We start from the raw sequence: 18647 nt of genomic DNA, 5'->3' as shown, positions 1-18647 counted from the left end.
AACTTCAGATTCATAGTAGCTGTTTTCAAACACTGCTGTTGTTCGGAAGGCTCACTTGTTACAAGTTTTATGTTTAGAGATTCTGTCCCAAGTGATCTGACCCAGTTGCTCCAAATACTGGGCTTCATGAAACACTGGCACAAAAATCCCATTATCCAACTCTAAATTTAAGTGAGTGACTGTAATGGGCTCAGGAGAATCTTTTCGGGTGATGGGTATATTCTAAAATTGGGTTGTAGTGGTCTAATTTAGTTATAGTTCCACAACTCTGTAAACTTACTAACAAAGTTACTGAAAGGGACACAACATAGCTGAATTTTATGGCTGTTTTAAAAACCCGGGAAAGCCTCCATAACCCCATCACAAAAGTATTTATGTGCTCACTGCAGGATTTTTAGATGTCATGAGAAAAGAAAGGACGCACCTCGCTGAGGTGGGCGGGTACTGTTATTCTGAGCTCACTCCAGTCTCCAGACAACCTAACCCTACAACACCCAGGCATTTTAAATCCAAGGCCAGGACGGGCAAATCAATTCACGAGCTTCCGCTAAGGAAGGGGTGTGGGGTAGAGTTCATGGTTAAGACGTGTCGTTTCTGCCTTTTAACACTTTACTATGAGTGCTATCTGTGCTAAGGTGAAAACGGACCATAAAAGCTGAGCTACGCAAATATCCCCGAGAAGGGATGGTTTCTGTAAACACCACAAGCTCATAAAAGCACCACCGAAACGCGCCAGGCTGTGTCTCCTGCCGGGGGACACGCACCGTGACCGTGAAGCCGTGCAGTGTAATCATCGGCCGGCCAGCGGTGCTGAGAAGGGGGCTGGAGAGGCAGGGGTGTCCGGCCAGGCGCCGGTAAGCGTGAGAACCCCCACGGTGGACCCCCTCGGGTGGGGCCCGGAAGGCATTTGGGGGCCGATGGTTCAGAGGGAAGAGTCCCTTCCGAGCCAGCTCCCCTGCCCGGGGGAGGTGGGGGGAGGGAGGAGGGTGGGCATGAAGGCCACGCCTGGCCAGGCCTGCAAGTCTCAGCCCCAAGAGGGAGCTGACGGTACAAGGGGGGCCCCTGAGCAAGAGGAGAAGCAGGAAAACCGTGCGGGGGGGGGGGGGGGGGGGGGGTCGGGAGGGAGACTGCAGACAGCCGAGCAAGGGAGAGCGGAATTTCGCTCTAGCGAGTGAGAAGGGCTGGGGTGCAGACAGCGAGGGGGAACACCAGTATCTGCAGAGCAATGGAAGCCGGGAGGGGGGGGCGGGGGGGGGGGGGAAGGGACCGCCTAGGACGGAGGTACAGGAGCTGGGACAGAGCCCTGGGGGCACCGGTGCCACAGAGGAAGACAGGTCAGAGAGAGGGGCAGGAACGGGGGTTGGCTGTGGCCTTTCCTTCCTGTCCAACAGAGTCCTCGTGATTTTTCAGGAATCCTAAAGTACATCTTTGAAAATGGTCCACGGACCCGTTTGGAGACAAGCCACAAATGCCCACACGGGGAGCCTCGAAGAAAACTACAGGAGTTTCACCACTGACTGTACAGGAGAACGTTACATAAATCAAATTAACTGTCCTCCATTTAAAACCCACTCCCACTTCCCAGCTGCATCTCCTGCTCTGCCGTTTTTAGGAGATAACCTGGAAACCCGGGCATGCCTACCAGCGAATGTCCCGGAAAATTAAATGCCCGGTAGAACTGTCCCATGCAGTACTCCTGGATTCCACCTTTAACCCCTGTAGAGAAATACTTCCTGCACATTTCTAACTGGATTTCTGACAACAAAATCGTCTATTTTGACAAATTTAAGTAAAACCCGGCCTCTTTCTTCTCCTCTCCAAACGAGAGCCACAACATGTACCCACGGGTAAGCACTTAGCCCTGATGTGTCTCAGAATTACCAAGACATCTGTTGGTATGTCATCTTATGTTGTTGTTTTTTTTTAAGTTTTTTTATTTTTGAGAGAGCGAGCGAGTGAGCACAAGCAGGGGAGAAGCAGAGAGACAGGGAGAGAGAGAGAGAGAGAGAGAGAGAGAGAGAGAGAGAGAGAGAGAGAGAGAGAGAATCCCAAGCAGGATCCACCCTGTTAGCACAGGGCCCAACCCGGGGCTCGAACCCACGAACCATGAGATCGTGACCTGAGCCAAAATCAAGAGTCGGATGCTCAACTGACTGCGCCAGCCAGGCGCCCCCTCATTTTAAGATTAAAACACAGAAACCCAGGGGCGCCCGGGTGGCTCAGTCGGTTGAGCGTCCGACTTCGGCTCAGGTCATGATCTCACGGTTCATGGGTTCGAGCCCCACATCGGGCTCTGTGCTGACAGCTCGGAGCCTGGAGCCTGCTTCGGATTTGGTGTCTCCCTCTCTCTGCACCTCCCCCACTCAGTCTCTCTCTCTTTCTCTCAAAAATAAACATTAAAAATTTTTTTTAATAATTAAACACACACACACACACACACACACACACAGAAGCCCAGCCCGCCCCTAATCGTAACGCATCAGAATCTCTCGGGTATTCCTTGCTTTTGTTCCATTTTGTATTGAAAACGTCAGCAGCAATTCTGAGGAGCCGAGGTGGGAGCCACTGGTGTGACTTTTAAGGAATGTTAGCAATACCCCTTCTGTAAAAAAAGGATCGATTTTGAAAAACTCGGTGGGAAAAGATGTGGGAGCAGCAGCAGAGCGGAAGGCCATCTCTGACAGGCTACTCTCCCGCACGCGGTCGCGGGGTTGACACGGAAGCTGATGGGTGACACTGTTTCAGGAGCAGGTGGCTCATTCCCGCTGCGTTGGCTCCTGACCAGGAAGTGACACGAACCAGGAGGCTCTCAAAGCTATTTCTGGCACTCGGTAAAGGGCAAACAAGTTTCTCTTAGGTTTCTCCTAACAGCCGTAAGCGTTTCCGTACAGCAGGTTAACTCTGGGAAGGAGGTAGATGGGGAAGTCTCAAGTGCAATTTCTTTTTTTCTTTTTTTAATTTCTCTTTAACATGTATTTATTTTTGAGAGAGACAGAGTGGAAGCTGGGGAGGGGCAGAGAGAGAAGGAGACACAGAATCCGAAGCAGGCTCCATCCAGGCCCGAGCTGTCGGCACAGAGCCCGACACGGGGCTCGAACTCACGAACCGTGAGATCGTGACCTGAGCCGAAGTCGGACGCCCAACCGACTGAGCCACCCAGGCGCCCCTCAACTGCAATTTCGTCCAAAACCAAAGGACCGAAGGTCACCATGGGTTTGGAAGACGAGGTGGGGGCGGGGGGGGAGAGCGGGAATGACGGCGAACAGGGATGTGATTTCTCTCCTGGGTGATGACGACGAAACTGTAAATAAACCAAAAACCACTGAAGGGCACACTGTAAATGGGCGAACTGGACAGTGTTACGAACGACAGCTCAACACAACTGTTAATAAATGCAAAGGAACTGTTTCAAGTGTCAAAACAGAAGGATTTACCTGGGTATAAATGCTAAAAATGTGGCTCTGTACTTCGTCCATGGAGTCGAGGCCATAGGCCACGGTGCCCAGATGGAGCCGTTTGAAAACCATCTCATTCTGGGTAAGCGTTCCTGAAACACAAGACAAATCGAGTAACTGTGCCCACATCCTGGGGCTGTCGTTCACCGTGACGACGGCTGCCGTTTCCTGAGAGTTTACTGCTAGGTGTTTACGCTGGCCTCCACACTGCCCCAGCCGGGTAGACCTCTGTGTTGTTTGGCCTGCCCAGAACCTAATTCCTTTTCTTTTGAAACGGCATCCTGGGGTTCCACGGGGACACGACCACCGTCCCTCCCTGGGATGGTCAGGGTGTCTGACTCATTCCATCGGCCAGGATGGTGGCCCAGGACGTGCACTAGATTCTATTCTATGTCTGAACCTCGAGCAGACAGATACCTGGACAGAAGACGAACAGAATCAAGTTCACCCCAGTCATGGAGTCCCACAGAGACTAACCCGGGGATTCTGATGCTAACATACCCAGAAATTCTCTGGCTCTGCTCCCTCCTGAAACCTAATTTCTCTCTGATTTGGTGAGCCACCCCAGACCTTTATAACGGACGCTCTTTTGTCCCACGGCCGCCAAATGGTAGGGATGAAGCTTAAGCCCAGGTATCGCCATGCCCCCGGCCTTGCTCTCAGTCACTCTGATATTAAACTGCAAAGTATTTTGGGGTGTGGTTATAAGGGCCTGAAGCCAGACTGCCTGCTCTGTCGCCCTGCGCTTCTGACAAGACAGTAAACCTCCCTGTGCCTCACTTCCTCGTCTGTAAAATGGGGATAAAAATGCCCACAAGATTAGGTGGAGGGTTAACTAAACACCCAGAAGAGCGCCCCGTGCGTAATTAGTACCGCGTAAGTCTTTGCCGCTTGACGATGGCGACGACCATCACGGTCACCGTCGCCAAATAATCAGCCCTCATCCAAAGGTCCAGGAGCACATTCTCTAACACCTCCAGAAAGAGAATCCAGGCACCCGCCTCACCCAGAAGCCTGGGAAGGCCCAGGAAACAGCTCACCTGTCTTGTCTGTGAGCAAGTAGGAAATCCTCCCCAGCTGCTCGGGGATCGTGCTGGAACGAACCACGGTCCCGGGGATTTTCGAGTCCCTCCGAATCACCCAGCTGTACACGATCTTGCCCATGTCCAGGTTGACACGCAGACTAGTCAGACGACCAGAGCAAACAGGTTAATAACAGCACATCTGCGAGGCTCCCAGGGTCTCGGCAGATGGCGAGGACTCTTAACACGCATCTGGGCCACAACATCTGGAATCCCTGCCTACAGACGCGCGTCTTCGGCTGAATCCCCACATCTGACAAGAGTCAACACCGCTCTCAGATAACTCCCCACCCGAGTTTTCACTTTCGTGAAGCGCTTCTATTTTGGACTAAGATAGAACACTGAAAACTTTAAATGCTTTTAAAATACTGAAACGGTAGTTGTCTTAGTCCTTTTTTTTTTTTTGTCCTAATTACTGGTCCTCTGAGCCAAGGTATTTTGATAATGTGCTGTTCTAACTTGTGGCAAAGTCTACGTTAACAAATTTACTACTGAAACCAGTCCGTGCACAGCTCAGCGGCATCAAGTATGATCTGCCTGTTGTACCACCGTCACCCACCATCCGTCTCCAGAACTTTTTATCTTCCCAAACTGTAATTCCATACCCATGAAACAACGCCCCGTTCTCCCCTTCCTCCAGCCCCTGGAACCCACCCATCTACTCTCCGTCTCCCTGAATTTGACTGCTCTAGGGAGCCCACAGGAGGAGAATCACACAGATTTGTCCTTTGGGGACCGGCTCGTTTCCCTCGGCACAGTGCCTTCAGGGTTCCTCCCTGTTGTGGTCCCCTTTCAGCCCGGACTCAGGACCCGTCTCAACGCAGCACTCCCAGTAGCCACTCCCAACCTCTTGAGCCGGCAGAAGAGACAGGACTCTGAGCGGTATCCCTGGCATAAAGCAGGCAAGGCAAGATCTTCCGAGCACAGACTGATTCAGGAAAGGATGCTTCAGGGAGGAAGGCGCCCTCCCTCCTGATGCCACAGCCACAGAGCGCGGCTCACATCCTTGACCCTGACAGTTCCCGGTCATCGTTCTTCAAAGGGACCGCGAGGAAAGAGAAGACAATGTCATGGCTCGTCCTCTGCTTACCTGATGGGAATGATGTTGGAGAACAAGAGGAGGAAGCGGATGATCTGTAGGTACCAACGACCGGCAAAGTGCTGAAGGGCAACCATGACGAGCGACACCACCACCAAAGCACCAAAGAGGATCTTGGTGAGGCAATTCACTTCCAGGTCAAACAGGCCAATCTGCGGGACAAGGCACAAAGGAGAGCTACTGGGTGCTGGTCCACTACCCGGAGAACTGGTCCTCCACTCAAGAACACCTCCACCCTGATGAGTCGGTAGGACCCATCAGCCCCCGTACCTTCGGTTGAGAACACCAGGCCCCGTGGGCTAGACTTCCTAACAGACATCCAAAGAACCTCAAAGAATTTGGATTTCAATTTTTTTTTTTTTTTTTAACAATTAAGAAGATTTAGACTTGGGGCACCCGGGTGGCTCAGTCGGTTAAGCAACCGACTCTTGACTGTGGCTCGGGTCATGATCTCACGGTTCGAGGGATCGAGCCCCGCGTTGCACTCTGCACTGACAGCTCAGAGCCTGCTTGGGATTCTCTCTCTCCCTCTCTCTCTCGGCCCCTCCCCCACTCGTGCACAGACTCTCTCTCTCTCTCTCTCTCTCAAAAATAAACTTAAAAAAGAAGATGGAGACTTGCAAACATATAAGCAGGTTACCGCTGCATTTGGTGGCGCTCTGTGTGGCATGACCTCTGCCATCCGCCACTGCTGCCTGTAAAATGACTCCGCCCCCACCTCTTAGACCCGCACCACACGCTGATCCAGCGCTGCCTGAGTTCAGGGCACAGACACCGGGGGCACCTGACGTTTAAGGGCTGTACTGCTGAACACGAGGATCTTACCAACTGCGTATTTACGTTAACGTGTATGTTAAAAAAAAAACGTAACTGGCACACCAAAGCCAGAACTTCACAGAAACGTGGCCCAGGGTAAGGCTGAAACATCAAACAAACGGCCTTCCGGCCGTAAGGACGGTCATGACGGTGAGTGGCATTCGTTCACGGTGTCGACAGAGGAACTCGCTCTGTACTTTCTGGCTCCTTGAAACTGGAGGAGGGGCCGGGCTGGGAGGGCAGGTCACGGTGGAAAGAAGCGACAACGGGGCCGCCACCGGGCAGATGGCACCGTGGACCGCGTTTGCCACAGACGGCCGTCAGCGGGGTGGGGGAACCCGAGGCTGCCTCCTCCTCGCTGTGCGGCTCGGCCGAACGCGGTGCTTCTCAAGGCCACCGCTCGGCTCAGATGAGCCCGTGGAAGTGCCTGGGCTCAGAGGCTGGGGTGAGGGTCAAGTGGGATGCGGGTGAAGGATGGAGAACACACAGCACACAGTAGGTGCTCAACACTTTTAACTTACAAGCTTTAACATTTTTATGAATTCACATACATATGTACGCATACCTGCTTATGTGTTACATGAACGCATCTGTAGGTATGTAAACACACACACACACACACACACACACACACACACACACACCCGTATATGAAAAGACGGTAAGTCTGTATAAATGAAATAACACTGTTAGCTGTTCCTATCTTGATTTTTAATTTTTTTAAATGTTTATTTATTTTTGAGAGAGAAAGAGCATGAGCAGGAGAGGAGCAGAGAGAGAGGGAGACACAGAACGGGAAGCGGGCTCCAGGCTCCGAGCTGTCAGCACAGAGCCCAACGCGAGGCTCGAACCCACGAACCACGAGATCGTGACCTGAGCTGAAGTCAGATGCTCAACTGACCGAGCAACCCAGGCGACCCTACTGTCTTTAAATCTAGCTCCTCGGGGGCGCCTGGGTGGCTCAGTCAGCTGAGCGTCCGACTTCAGCTCAGGTCACGGTCTCACAGACCGTGAGTTTGAGCCCTGCATCAGGCTCTCTGCTGCCACAGTGGGGTCCGCTTTGGATCCTCTGTCCCCCTCTCTCTCCACCTCCCGTGCTCATGCTCTCTCTCGCTCTCTCTCTCTCTCTCTCAAAAATAAATAAACATAAAAAGCCAAAATGTAGCCCCTCACCCAGCCAACACCTATCATCAAGATACATCAAGTCAAAAAGTTCTGACAAGGAGATCCATCTTAGGACCACATACACACCTTACTTCGAGGATTTGAGGTATTCATGACACTCCGGAGTTCTCTGCCCGTGTACAGAACAACACCCACAACGGTACCTAAAATCAGGAAAGCATAATGAATGCAAAGGGCTGTTAACAAAGACGATGATCTATGGCCACAGTGACCACTATGGTAGCTAGTGGCCACATGAAGCCGTTTAGATTTCAATGCAATTGAAAGTAGTATGTGAAATACAGCCGCCCATTCTCACTCCACGTTCGCCAGGTTCAAGTGCTCAACAGTCACGGCAAAGATACCGAGCACTTGCACCGTTGCCATAAGGTCCGCTGCTCAGTGCTGGTCTGTGCGGCCCAGCAGCCTGGGGGGAGTGGAGGTCTGTCCTTTGTGCCTCTGCCCTCAGAGGTCTCCAGAGGTGCCTAGAACATTCCTATCTTCATAAACAATTATGGAAGTTCAAATACACTCTCTTCTTATTACAGCATATTCTTCCCGCTGAGTCCGATTCCTTTCAGACACTGTGTCTTAACGAGACTACTGGGGGGGGGGGGGGGGCAGGGATGTCTGTCCACAAGACAATTCTTTCCTGAGAACTCCCCTGCTCCCTCTCACCCCCCCCCCCCATACCAAGCTTTCTAGAAGTCAACAATTTATAGGAGGAATATCAAAGGCTAGCTGACATTAGAAAAGATGCTCAACTTTGTGAATCATCAAAGAAATGCAAACTAAGCCATTTCAATCCCTATCACAGCAACAGAAATTCCACAGCTTGAGAACATCCAGGGTCAGCCGAGAGGCGGAGAGATGGGTTCTGCCGCACATGCGGTTGGCTGCAGCGTACGTTGGGACAACTATTTTGGGGTGAAACTGGCAAGATTAAAAGTTTACCACTGTCTGCCCTTTTCAGGGTATGCCGTGACAAGTCTCAACACGGTGGGGAAGACAGACAGCGAGGGAGCAGACGAGAAGCAGGTAGTCACGGACAGCGGCAGGTGCCATGGTGAAGTTCAGGCAGAAGAACGGGAAGGGAGGCCGGAGAAGGCTGCCGGTCTGTGCCGGGCGGTCAGCAAAGCAGCCTCTGAGTTGAGGACACCTGAGCGGAAGCTCGAACCCTGAGAAGGGGCCAGCCCTGCCAAACCTTCAGGGAAGATTCCCAGGAGCACAAGCAACCTTGTCTCTGCTGGAACATCTGAACTCTCCTCCCTCAGAGGGACATGCAAAGCCTCAGAGAGCCTCAAACAGAGTTGGTGGAAGGGCCCGAGCCCAGGTGAAGCACAGGGACTGTGTCCCCCGGACAAAGCCCTGGGAGGAGACGCCGAAGTCCCCCTTCCAAGCTTAATGCACACGATGCGGTTCCCTTCCAGGAAGGCTCAGCAGATGGCAAGCCGGGGAGAGCTCCCTGGAGACTCCCTGGCAGATGGCAGGCTCCAGTGACGCAGGCCTGCGGCCGCGGAGACAGTTAAACTAGGGGTGGCCACGCAGCCACTGCACCCACTCCTGCACAGAGGTGGTGGGTCTCAGTCACCGACGTCCAGGGTCCGAGAGGGTCCTAACAACTAGGGCCTCTGAACGGGTCCCCGCTGGCGCCAGCCGACCTCGGTGCCTCCCAAGGCCGCTGAAAATGGCCTCCCCCCACCCACCCTCCGCCTGTGCTAAAGACCAAAACCACCTCCACAAGATCCAAAGGCCGGCCACTGTCACCCAGAGAGAAACCACAGACCTGTGCTGGTCTGTACAGCACTTTAAAGGTTTTGGATTTGGGGCGCCTGGGGGCTCAGTCGGGTAAGCGTCCGACTCTTGATTTCGGCTCAGGTCGCGATCTTGGGGTTCAGGAGTTCGAGCCCTGCTTCGGGCCCTACGCAGATAGCGCAGAGCCTGCTTGAGATTCTCTCTCTGCCCCTCCCTCTCCGTCTCTCTCAAAACAAATAAATAAACCTAAATAAATAAAGGTTCTGAATTCATTGCCAACTTTGAAATGCAGGAGTTTTCATGCAAAAAAAATTAAGGGGCGCCTCGTGTCTCGGTCGGTTAAGCGTCTGACTTCAGCTCAGGTCATGCTCTTGCGGTTCACGAGTTCAAGCCCCGTGTCGGGCTCTGTGCTGACAGCTCAGAGCCTGGAGCCTGCTTCGGATTCTGTTTCCTCTCTCTCTGCCCCTCCCCCATTCGTTCTTTCCCTCTCTCTCTCTCTCTCTCTGAAACATAAATAAAAACGTAAAAAAAAAAAAGAGGGGCGCCTGGGTGGCTCAGTCGGTTAAGCGTCCGACTTTGGCTCAGGTCATGATCTCGCAGTCTGTGAGTTCGAGCCCCGCGTCGGGCTCTGTGCTGACAGCTCAGAGCCTGGAGCCTGTTTCGGATTCTGTGTCTCCCTCTCTCTCTGACCCTCCCCCGTTCATGCTCTGTCTCTCTCTGTCTCAAAAATAAATAAACGTTTAAAAAATTAAAAAAAAAAAAAAACATAAAAAAAAAGAAATTAAGAATTCTGGCTTCTCCCGGAACATCAGAAGATGTGGCGACACTGGGTCCACGTTTGCCACTGTCCTACCAGCAGGTATGAAGCACAGGCATTCGCTTCAGCCAGGGGCAGGCTCTCAGCTCATCCTGGTCCCCCCCGGGCCGGATCAAGCCCTTCAAGACTTTCCGACCAGAGCCCCTCCACCCCCCACCCGACCCCCACTTCCTGTGCTGTCAGCTCTCCTGACCCTCCACACCGTCACCCTCTGCCATCCGTCTGCGGAGTCAGACGCGTCCCCGTTTGGCCAGCTGGTTTCTTTCCCCAAGTCACACGGCTGCGGTCGGCTTTCACACGAAGTTCTTCCTAACCCTCCACGGCAGCGCGGTCCCGGGGTCAGCGCTGCCCTGTGACCCCTCTGTTCCCCATCTGTGACAGGACAAATGCTACCCCCTGAGCGCGAGCCTTCAGAAACGTCTACGGCAGTTAGATGCTGCTGCAACATTCAAGCATGCGACCCCGCCAAGCCTTGGGGCGAGGGGCGCGCGGCGTGACTGCATGTGGGTCGCACGGTGGCCACGATCAACCCGCCGGGCTGGGGTCGGGGGAGGCAGCGGCACAACGGACTGGAGAGTCTGGGAAGAACCGGGCTCCGTGACACAGCCGGGCCACCTGCTCTGCCAAGGCCCCAGGCCTCCCCCCCACCCCCCCGGCCGTCCCTTCCGTGTCTCACCCCAGTGACTCCTCAGCCGAGCGGCCCGGTGGCGGGGTTACCGTGGCAGCTGCATCCTCTACAGATTGATGCCGGCCAATGTCACTGGACCCTACATGCTGCCTGGCAAGTTTTCTTTTTTTTTTTAAACTTTCAAGTGATAAGAGCAGAGTGACCAAAACCCAGGAGTTAGACTCTACAGAGAACAGAGAAGTAAAATCTCATCTAATCAAGGTCATTAAGGACGGCCGTTTCTTGAGTTGAGCACCAGGAAGGAAGTGGCTCATATGTAACTTCACGGTCGCGTTGGAACCACAGCGCAGTCAGAGAACGACTCACTGAGAAGCAGGGGAAACTGAGGCCAGCTAAAGAAACGGTAAACGTCCGGCTTCTCAGACTCACTCGAAAACCTGCGCCCGCTGAAGGGCTTGGCAGGTGCTGCTACCAGATCGTTGAAATCACTGCTCTCTCTGTTCCTACAGCACCACTCACAAACGGTCTGAAATTTTTTTCTCCCCTCTTCAAGGTCCCAACTTGCTTTCCACTCTCTGCCTTCCAGGAGAGGACCTCCTAGGCTGTGTGACCTTAGGCAAGTTGCTTAGCCTCTCTGAGACTCAATTCTTCTTCATTCCATTAAATCCTCATTTAACGCCGTGAGACCAAAACAAGAGAATGACAGCAAAACACTGTAAATAAAAAGAGCCTGGTAAGTAAAACTTATTGCTGTTCATCTCTGAGATTAAGGCTGAGAAGCCTTTTCCACCTCAGACCCTCCACCTCAAAATCATAATCTGTATGAAGTTTAGAGTAAACTAGAAACACAAGGGCGGAGACAAGAATCTTCTGGCATGCTACCATAGCACCAGGGTCCAGCAACAGACCTTGGCCGCATTACATAGAGGTGCTTGATCAAAGCCTTTTGGGGGCGCCTGGCTGGCTCAGTTGGTATAGAGCTCGCGACTCTTGATCTTGGGGTCGTGAGTTCGAGCCCCACGTTGGGGAGGAGACTGGACTTAAAATAAAATCTTAAAAATCCTTTAGGGGCGCCTGCGTGGCTCAATTAAGCATCTGACTTTGGCTCAGGTCATGATCTCGTGGTTCACACAGAGAGTGTGGAGTCTCCTTTTTTTTTTTTTTTTTTTTCTGCATGGAAAGAAGGAAAGCAGGAAGGAGAGAAGAAAATCACCAGAATAAAAACCAGATAGACGTGTGAACGTGTATTTATTACCGCAATGTTAGGGGCGCCTGGGTGGCTCAGTCAATTGAGTGACCAACTCTTGATTTCAGCTCAGATCGTGGGATCAAGCCCCGGGTTGGGCTCTGGGCTGAGCCTGGAGCTTGTTGAAGACTCTCTCTCCCCCTCCCCTCTGTCCCTCCCGCCCACTCGCACTGGCTCTCTAAAGTTAATTAAATTAATTAAACTTTTAAAATAAAAAAATAATTACTTGTTAATACGTGACTTCAAAGTAGAGAACAACTGGGAAGGAAGAGTAAACCAGTTCTGAGAGACGCGGTGGACAAGCGGGAGGGGAGAGGCCGGAGGGCAGAGTCTGAAAGGGAAGGGGCTCCTGCAGGGCCTGGTGGGCGTGGCCACGGGTGTGGGCGGGGATGCAGGCATGGCCTCGGGTGTGGGCGTGGCTTCGGGCCTGGCCAAGGTATGGCCGGCAGCACCCAGTGGCCACGCTGAAACTCAGGGACCCATTCCTCACTTCGTCAGTCATCAGGAGGATCTGAGACATCTCGGATCACGCTGTCAATACGGGCAGGCAGCGGAAAAGGAAAAGGTGGGAGGACCTCAAGGGAGCGCTCAACTCTGCCCGTTTGCGTTAAGCGGAGCCCCTGCGGAGGGTGAACTCGCAGCCCCGTGTGTACTCTGTGCTGGTCTGTGCTCGTCATCCACAGGCCTTGTCGCAGAGGACCCTGACCAAGCATCTGCTGTACTGAAGAGCCACAAAGCAGCATCAAAGGGAAGAAAACAGGCTGGCGGGAGGGACACGTGCGTGAAGAGGGAAAAAGCGAACCTCCAACAAACAGCAAAGACAGAAAGTTGCCAGCAGTATAATCATATGTTAATAACAGGGGACACTATTACGTAACATACGTAATACACTAAGGACAGCTGTACTGTAAGTTCTGCTTCTGGAGCAAAGTGCCTGGGTTCAAGCCTCCACTTTGCTTTTTACCTGCGGTGTGACCTTGGGCAACTTACTAACGTCACCGAGCCGTGGTTTCCTCATCTGCAGAACGGGAATGACACCGGCACCTTCCCTCATGGTAACGTTGGGAGGGTTAAGTGAAATGTGTAATGCACACAAAGGGCTCAACAAAGTGCCCGACAGGTCAGAGGCACCCCACTAAGGTCAACTGCGGCCACCGCAGACACCTCAGCCCCTGGAGCCCCTTCTGCCCAGTTTCATCCCAGTGTTCACAAAACTAAAAGGCACCAATCTCCACGGCATCTTGGTGTTTTCGACACCAAGGCTCCAACTCAGGCCCACGGCCTTTGCCTGGGCACCAGGGCCCCTGGACGGGCGGGACCAGCCCGGCACCCCCACGGACACAACTTCCGGCCAGAACGCCCAGGCTGCCCCAATTTCTGGTACAGATTAAAATGTCAATCTCGGGAGGCAATTAAGGGCTATTCCCAGAGCGGACGCTGCAGAGAAGTCCACTGGCACAGCAGATTCTCACAGACGTCCGCAAGTGTCCGAGGGCCAATTAGACGTCAGTTTGATTCCCTGGAGGGGCGCGAGCAAGTGGAAAACACCATCTGACCGACGACTAATTTTCCCAACTGACAGATGATTATTCTAATTATACAAAAGGATTTTCTTTCCTTTTCAAATTGCTAACACATTCCTCAACAAGGGCGCCCTTACCCGACGCGATGACAGTGCCGGCCCAGAGAGTGTTCTCTATGCTCAAGCTCTCGCTGATCGGAGGGTCGCTGTCCTCCTGGAAAAGGCCAATGGACACGCATTTATCCACCAAGGTTTGGGCAGAATGCACAGGCTGTTTCCAGCTGGCTCCTCCCAAGACAGGAAGTGAGGAGGACCCCTATTCGGATGCCTGCAGCTCAGCCAGGAGAGAAGGGCCGAGCTCACAAGCCACCCTCCTGGGCGTTTTCATCCCACGGTGATAGGTGAAAAGGGTGGTTTGTGACTGAAGCCGGACAGGCTCCTAACACTGAAGAAATGTCGTACAAGGCTAGCAATAGAATGCAGAAGCCAATCGAACAGAAACAGCCCTCTGCTGGCCAGCCCTACAGCTTCCAGAAGGAGACCATGGATTTAATTTGGAGTCTACAAATCTCCTGTCCCAGATTCTTCACAGCATTTCAGCCCAAATTTAATTTCTATTCTGAAAAGTCGGGACGTGGCTTAAAACTTGTAACGGAGGCAGACGGGGCTTGTGCGAGTGGAAGGGGTCACGGATGCATCCGAAGGGGACAGAAAAGAGCGCGTGCAGAGCTTTCACATTGATCGTAACAATGCTCGGCTCCAAGTTGTCAGGTAATTCTAGCTGGTCAGAGGCTGGAAGGAAAACCAGCTGGGCCGACCTCACTGAGAAACACTATGTCAGCTTTCAAGGCCAGGGTGGGGGAGGGGGGTGCTTCTTAAGGGAACTTCACCCCCACCCCGAGCAAAGCTGCTCCCTAACAAAGACCCGTCAACACCTCTTCAGGTCTGTTACCAGCACAACTCTATAAAGGCAGGATTCCTCGGTGAGCGAGGCTTACTTACTCTGGTAAAAGTTCCCACAAAGTTGTGAATGTCGATATTGGGTTCTTCTGCGTAAACATAGGATCGGATCTGAAGAAGGTCCTGTTCAACAAAGGTAACGTTTTGGAGTTAAAAACAAAGTTCGTGGGGCGCCTGGGTGGCTCAGTCGGTTGAGCGTCCGACTTCAGCTCAGGTCGTGATCTCGCGGCCTGTGGGTTCGAGCCCCGCGTCGGGCCCTGTGCGGACGGCTCGGAGCTCGGAACCTGATTCTGATTCTGTGTCTCCTTCTCTCTCTGCCCCTCCCCCACTTGTGCTCTGTCTCTCTCTGTCTCTCAAAGATAAATAAATGTAAAATAAAAAAATTTTTTTGAAAAGTTCGTAATTAAAGAAGATTTCGGGAGGCACCCACTAGTTTTCAAAAGCAGCTGTTGCTCTCAGACAGCAAACAGGCTCTCAAAATTACAGGGCAGGTGGAAGAAGGAAGAAAATGTTTCTATTCAAGAAGCTTAGGAGTCGCCATATCCCAAGACACCCTGACAGAGTCTGCTGTGAAGATGCCTGTTTATCTGTGGCCACCCAGTGTTTCCCAAACTGGTTTCCCACACCTGTTTTGCTACACTGTGCTTTACAAGAGCTGTTGGTACCAAAGAAAATTCTTGCTCAGTCAACAAGGGGCTACTGGGCACCTGCTCTGTGTAAAGCCCTGGAAAAGACGGAGGGGTGAAAAGCAAAAAAAGAATACCTCACACCCATTAAGAGGGCTACTCTCAAAAAACAGAAAAAGTGGGGCACCCGTGTGGCTCAGCCGGTTAAGCGTCTGATTTTGGCTCAGGTCATGATCTCGAGGTCCGTGACTTCGAGCCCCGCGTCGGGCTCTGGGCTGACAGCTCGGAGCCTGGAGCCCGCTTCGGACTCTGTCTCTCGCTCTCTGTCTCTACTCCTCCCCCACTCCTGCTCGGTCTCTCGCTCTCTCAAAAATAAATGAACATTAAAAACAAACAGAAAACACTGTTGGTGAGGATGAGGAGACGTCGGAAGCTTGTGCACCGTTGGTAGGAATGTGAAATGGTGCAGCCACTGTGGAAAGCAGTATGGCGGGTCCTCAGAAACCCTGGCACAGGATTAGCACATGAATAGCAAGCCACCTGCTGGGAACTGAAAGCAGGGTCTCGAAGAGACCATGCGCCCCTTCCTTAGCATCATTACTCACAATTACCAAAAGATGGCAACAAACCCAAGGGCCCATCAATGGATGCATGATACGCGGACGAACGAAATGCGGTGCGTACACAGGACGGAACGTTGCCCAGCCTTAAACAGGAAGTTCCGACACAGGCCGCCACGTGGGTGAAGCTTCGGGACCTTTCGCTAAGGGAAGCAAAGCCAGTCGCAAAAGGACAAATACTGGAGGCCTCCACTTACGAGAGGTCCCTAGGGCAAAGTCATAGAGACAGAAAGTAGAGTGTGCCTGCGGGGGGCTGGGCGATGGGGAATTTCTGTTTCACGGGCGTAGAGTCTTAGTTTTGCAGGATGAAGAGACCTGGGGATGGATGGTGGGGACGGCTGCACAACAGTGTGAAAGTGCTTCACACCCACCGAACTGGACACTTTAAAATGATAAAATGGTAAATCTAGTGTGTATTTTACAGTAAAAGATTTAGAAAACAAATCTCCAACCAGGTGGTCAGGACCTGATGCCACAGGTTTTCAGACCACAATACCCCGTGCCATCAGGGGTCTGGAGGCTACCGGCCGGCCCCTCGGGCGGGCCCTGAGCCCTCTACTAACTCACTAGGAGGCCCCGTATGCAGGTGTGTTTGTTCTGTGGCCCCTCTGAACTGGTAAGAAAAGGCCCTGAGGCACACCCAAAGCACGCGGGTGAAAGGTGTGGAATTGCAAATACAGTAGGATCCCTTCTTTGTAAAAGCTCCCCCTTCCAACAAGTTTGCAGCTGTACATCTGTAGGAAAGGGTGCTGACCATGGTCCGCAAAGAGCACTACGGACTTCACGCGATCCCCGGGGGGAAGCGGGTCAGGTGTGGGGTAGAGGCCATGAACGACACTGTTTGCTTTTTCCTCCAGGGCTTTCCACATACTTTAATTTTTTTAACGTTTATTTATTTATTTGAGACAGAGAGCGACAGAGCAGTGGAGGGGCAGAGAGAGGGGGGAGACAGAGAATCCCAAGCGGGCTCCATGCTGTCAACACGGAGCCCAGTGAGGGGCTTGAACTCACGAATGGTGAGAGCATGACCTGAGTCAAAATCAAGAGTTGGATGCTTAACCGGCTGAGCCACCCAGGCTCCCTTAATTTAATTTTTTTTAAACAAGAATATAGGCACGTAATGCCCACGTAATCTTTTCATACGGTTCTTCTAACTTACAGCTTTGTTAAATCGTTGCACCCCATTCAGATCCCTTCGGTCCCGTGGCATCTGGACCCCAGCCCAGGCCTGTGCCAGACGGGGGTGGCGGGAGTGGGGGTGGGGGGGGACATGAGCATTTATTAAACTGACACACCCAAAGCACACACCAAGAAATGCAACTCTGTGCAGCTGACGGTCAAGTATCTTCATGATTCTAGGCTCTTCCAGGCTGTCTCTTAAAGAGAATCCTTCAAATCATTTTGAGGCTCAGAAAGCTTTCTTTGCAGAAATCTCAGCAGGAAGTTAAAATGCATCACCCAGAAAAATCAGAACCATCTCAGGGGCAGGTGAGTGCGTTCTAAGGATTCCCAGGGGCTCCTAACCACGGTTAGAAACTCGCTACTCTAGAACGCCTGGCTCAAAAATTAATACTAATACCAGTGTTATCTTACTCGTCACTGGCTATGAAAAATCATCAGGACAGTGGGCGTGTTTATTAGCAGGTTAACACAGAACTGTATCCTGCCTGCTCCTTCCTCACAGAACACCGTGAACCCGACCGCTAGCCTGGGAAAAGCTTATACATTCTGCCTAACCCTTTCGGACCAGTTGGTCTCTGAGTGTTTCAATTACGTTCTGTGACTTTGTAACCTCGTCCTTGGGCCACATCCAATCTATGTGGCTTATGTTTAAACTTACTCTTTGGCTCCCTGTCCCCCCTCCCTTTACAAATCATGGCATGAGTGACGTGGGGCTAACGGGGCTAACACGCTGTTCTCTGTGCCGTTCCTCACACTGTTCCACGCACAGGACGTTCAGCAGTGAACGTACTGGGCAGAACTCTGCTCTCAGAGATACCGCCTTGAAGCGAGTGGGGTGGGAACGCAAGGAGAGAACGGTCAGAAAATGCCTCTCAGATAAGGAGACCTGAGCACAAAACCCAAGAGACAGAATGGAGATGTCCACCCAGGCAGCCAGTGGGGTCTGACTGCCCCCAGTGTAGGAAACAGCAAGGGCAAACACTCGGAGGCAGAGGACGCCTCATCAGGAGGGAGAAGGCACTGGCGGGCAGAGCACCCAGGCCGAGGGTGGGGCTCCGGCTCTGAGACAGAGGACATGGGGCCCGAGGACAACAGCGAGGGCTGGAGGAGGGGTTCTCAATAAGACGAGAAGCCTTTGGAGGCGCTGAGCGGAGAAATGATACACGTGCCTTCCCTTCTAGTTTTAGGCTAAGTACCTTGTCAGGGCTTCTCAAGATTCTGAGCTATGGGGTCCTTGGGCGGCTCAGTCAGTTAAGTGTCCTACTCTTTTTTTTTTTTTTTTTTTTAATTTTTTTCAACGTTTTTTTATTTTTATTTTTGGGACAGAGAGAGACAGAGCATGAACGGGGGAGGGGCAGAGAGAGAGGGAGACACAGAATCGGAAACAGGCTCCAGGCTCCGAGCCATCAGCCCAGAGCCCGACGCGGGGCTCGAACTCACGGACCGCGAGATCGTGACCTGGCTGAAGTCGGACGCTTAACCGACTGCGCCACCCAGGCGCCCCAAGTGTTCTACTCTTGATTTTGGCTCAGGTCATGATCTCACGGTTCACGAGCTCGAGCCCCGCGTCGGGCTCTGCGCTGACAGTGTGGAGCCTGCTTGGGATTCCCTGATTCCCTCCCTCCCTCTCTCTCTCTCCCTCTCTCTCTCTCCCCCTCCCTCTCTCTCTCTGCCC

General features: G+C 52.6%; 1 protein-coding gene across 3 annotated transcripts in view; it reads right to left on the bottom strand.

The window, feature by feature from the left end:
• ATP9A (ATPase phospholipid transporting 9A (putative)) overlaps positions 1–18647 on the bottom strand; it is a 129274-nt gene that overhangs the window by 55231 nt on the left and 55396 nt on the right. For all 3 annotated transcript variants that reach the window (XM_042930649.1, XM_042930651.1, XM_042930650.1), the window contains 6 exons: positions 14587–14667; positions 13723–13798; positions 7704–7780; positions 5628–5788; positions 4496–4638; positions 3435–3547 (listed from right to left, as the gene is read on the bottom strand). In XM_042930649.1, the coding sequence (XP_042786583.1) occupies positions 3435–3547; positions 4496–4638; positions 5628–5788; positions 7704–7780; positions 13723–13798; positions 14587–14667 (651 nt within the window). The remainder of the gene's footprint in view (positions 1–3434; positions 3548–4495; positions 4639–5627; positions 5789–7703; positions 7781–13722; positions 13799–14586; positions 14668–18647) is intronic.

This window comes from Panthera leo, chromosome A3, assembly GCF_018350215.1.
Source record: "Panthera leo isolate Ple1 chromosome A3, P.leo_Ple1_pat1.1, whole genome shotgun sequence".
Taxonomy (NCBI): domain Eukaryota; kingdom Metazoa; phylum Chordata; class Mammalia; order Carnivora; family Felidae; genus Panthera; species Panthera leo.
This window is presented reverse-complemented; position numbering and strand designations above follow the sequence as displayed.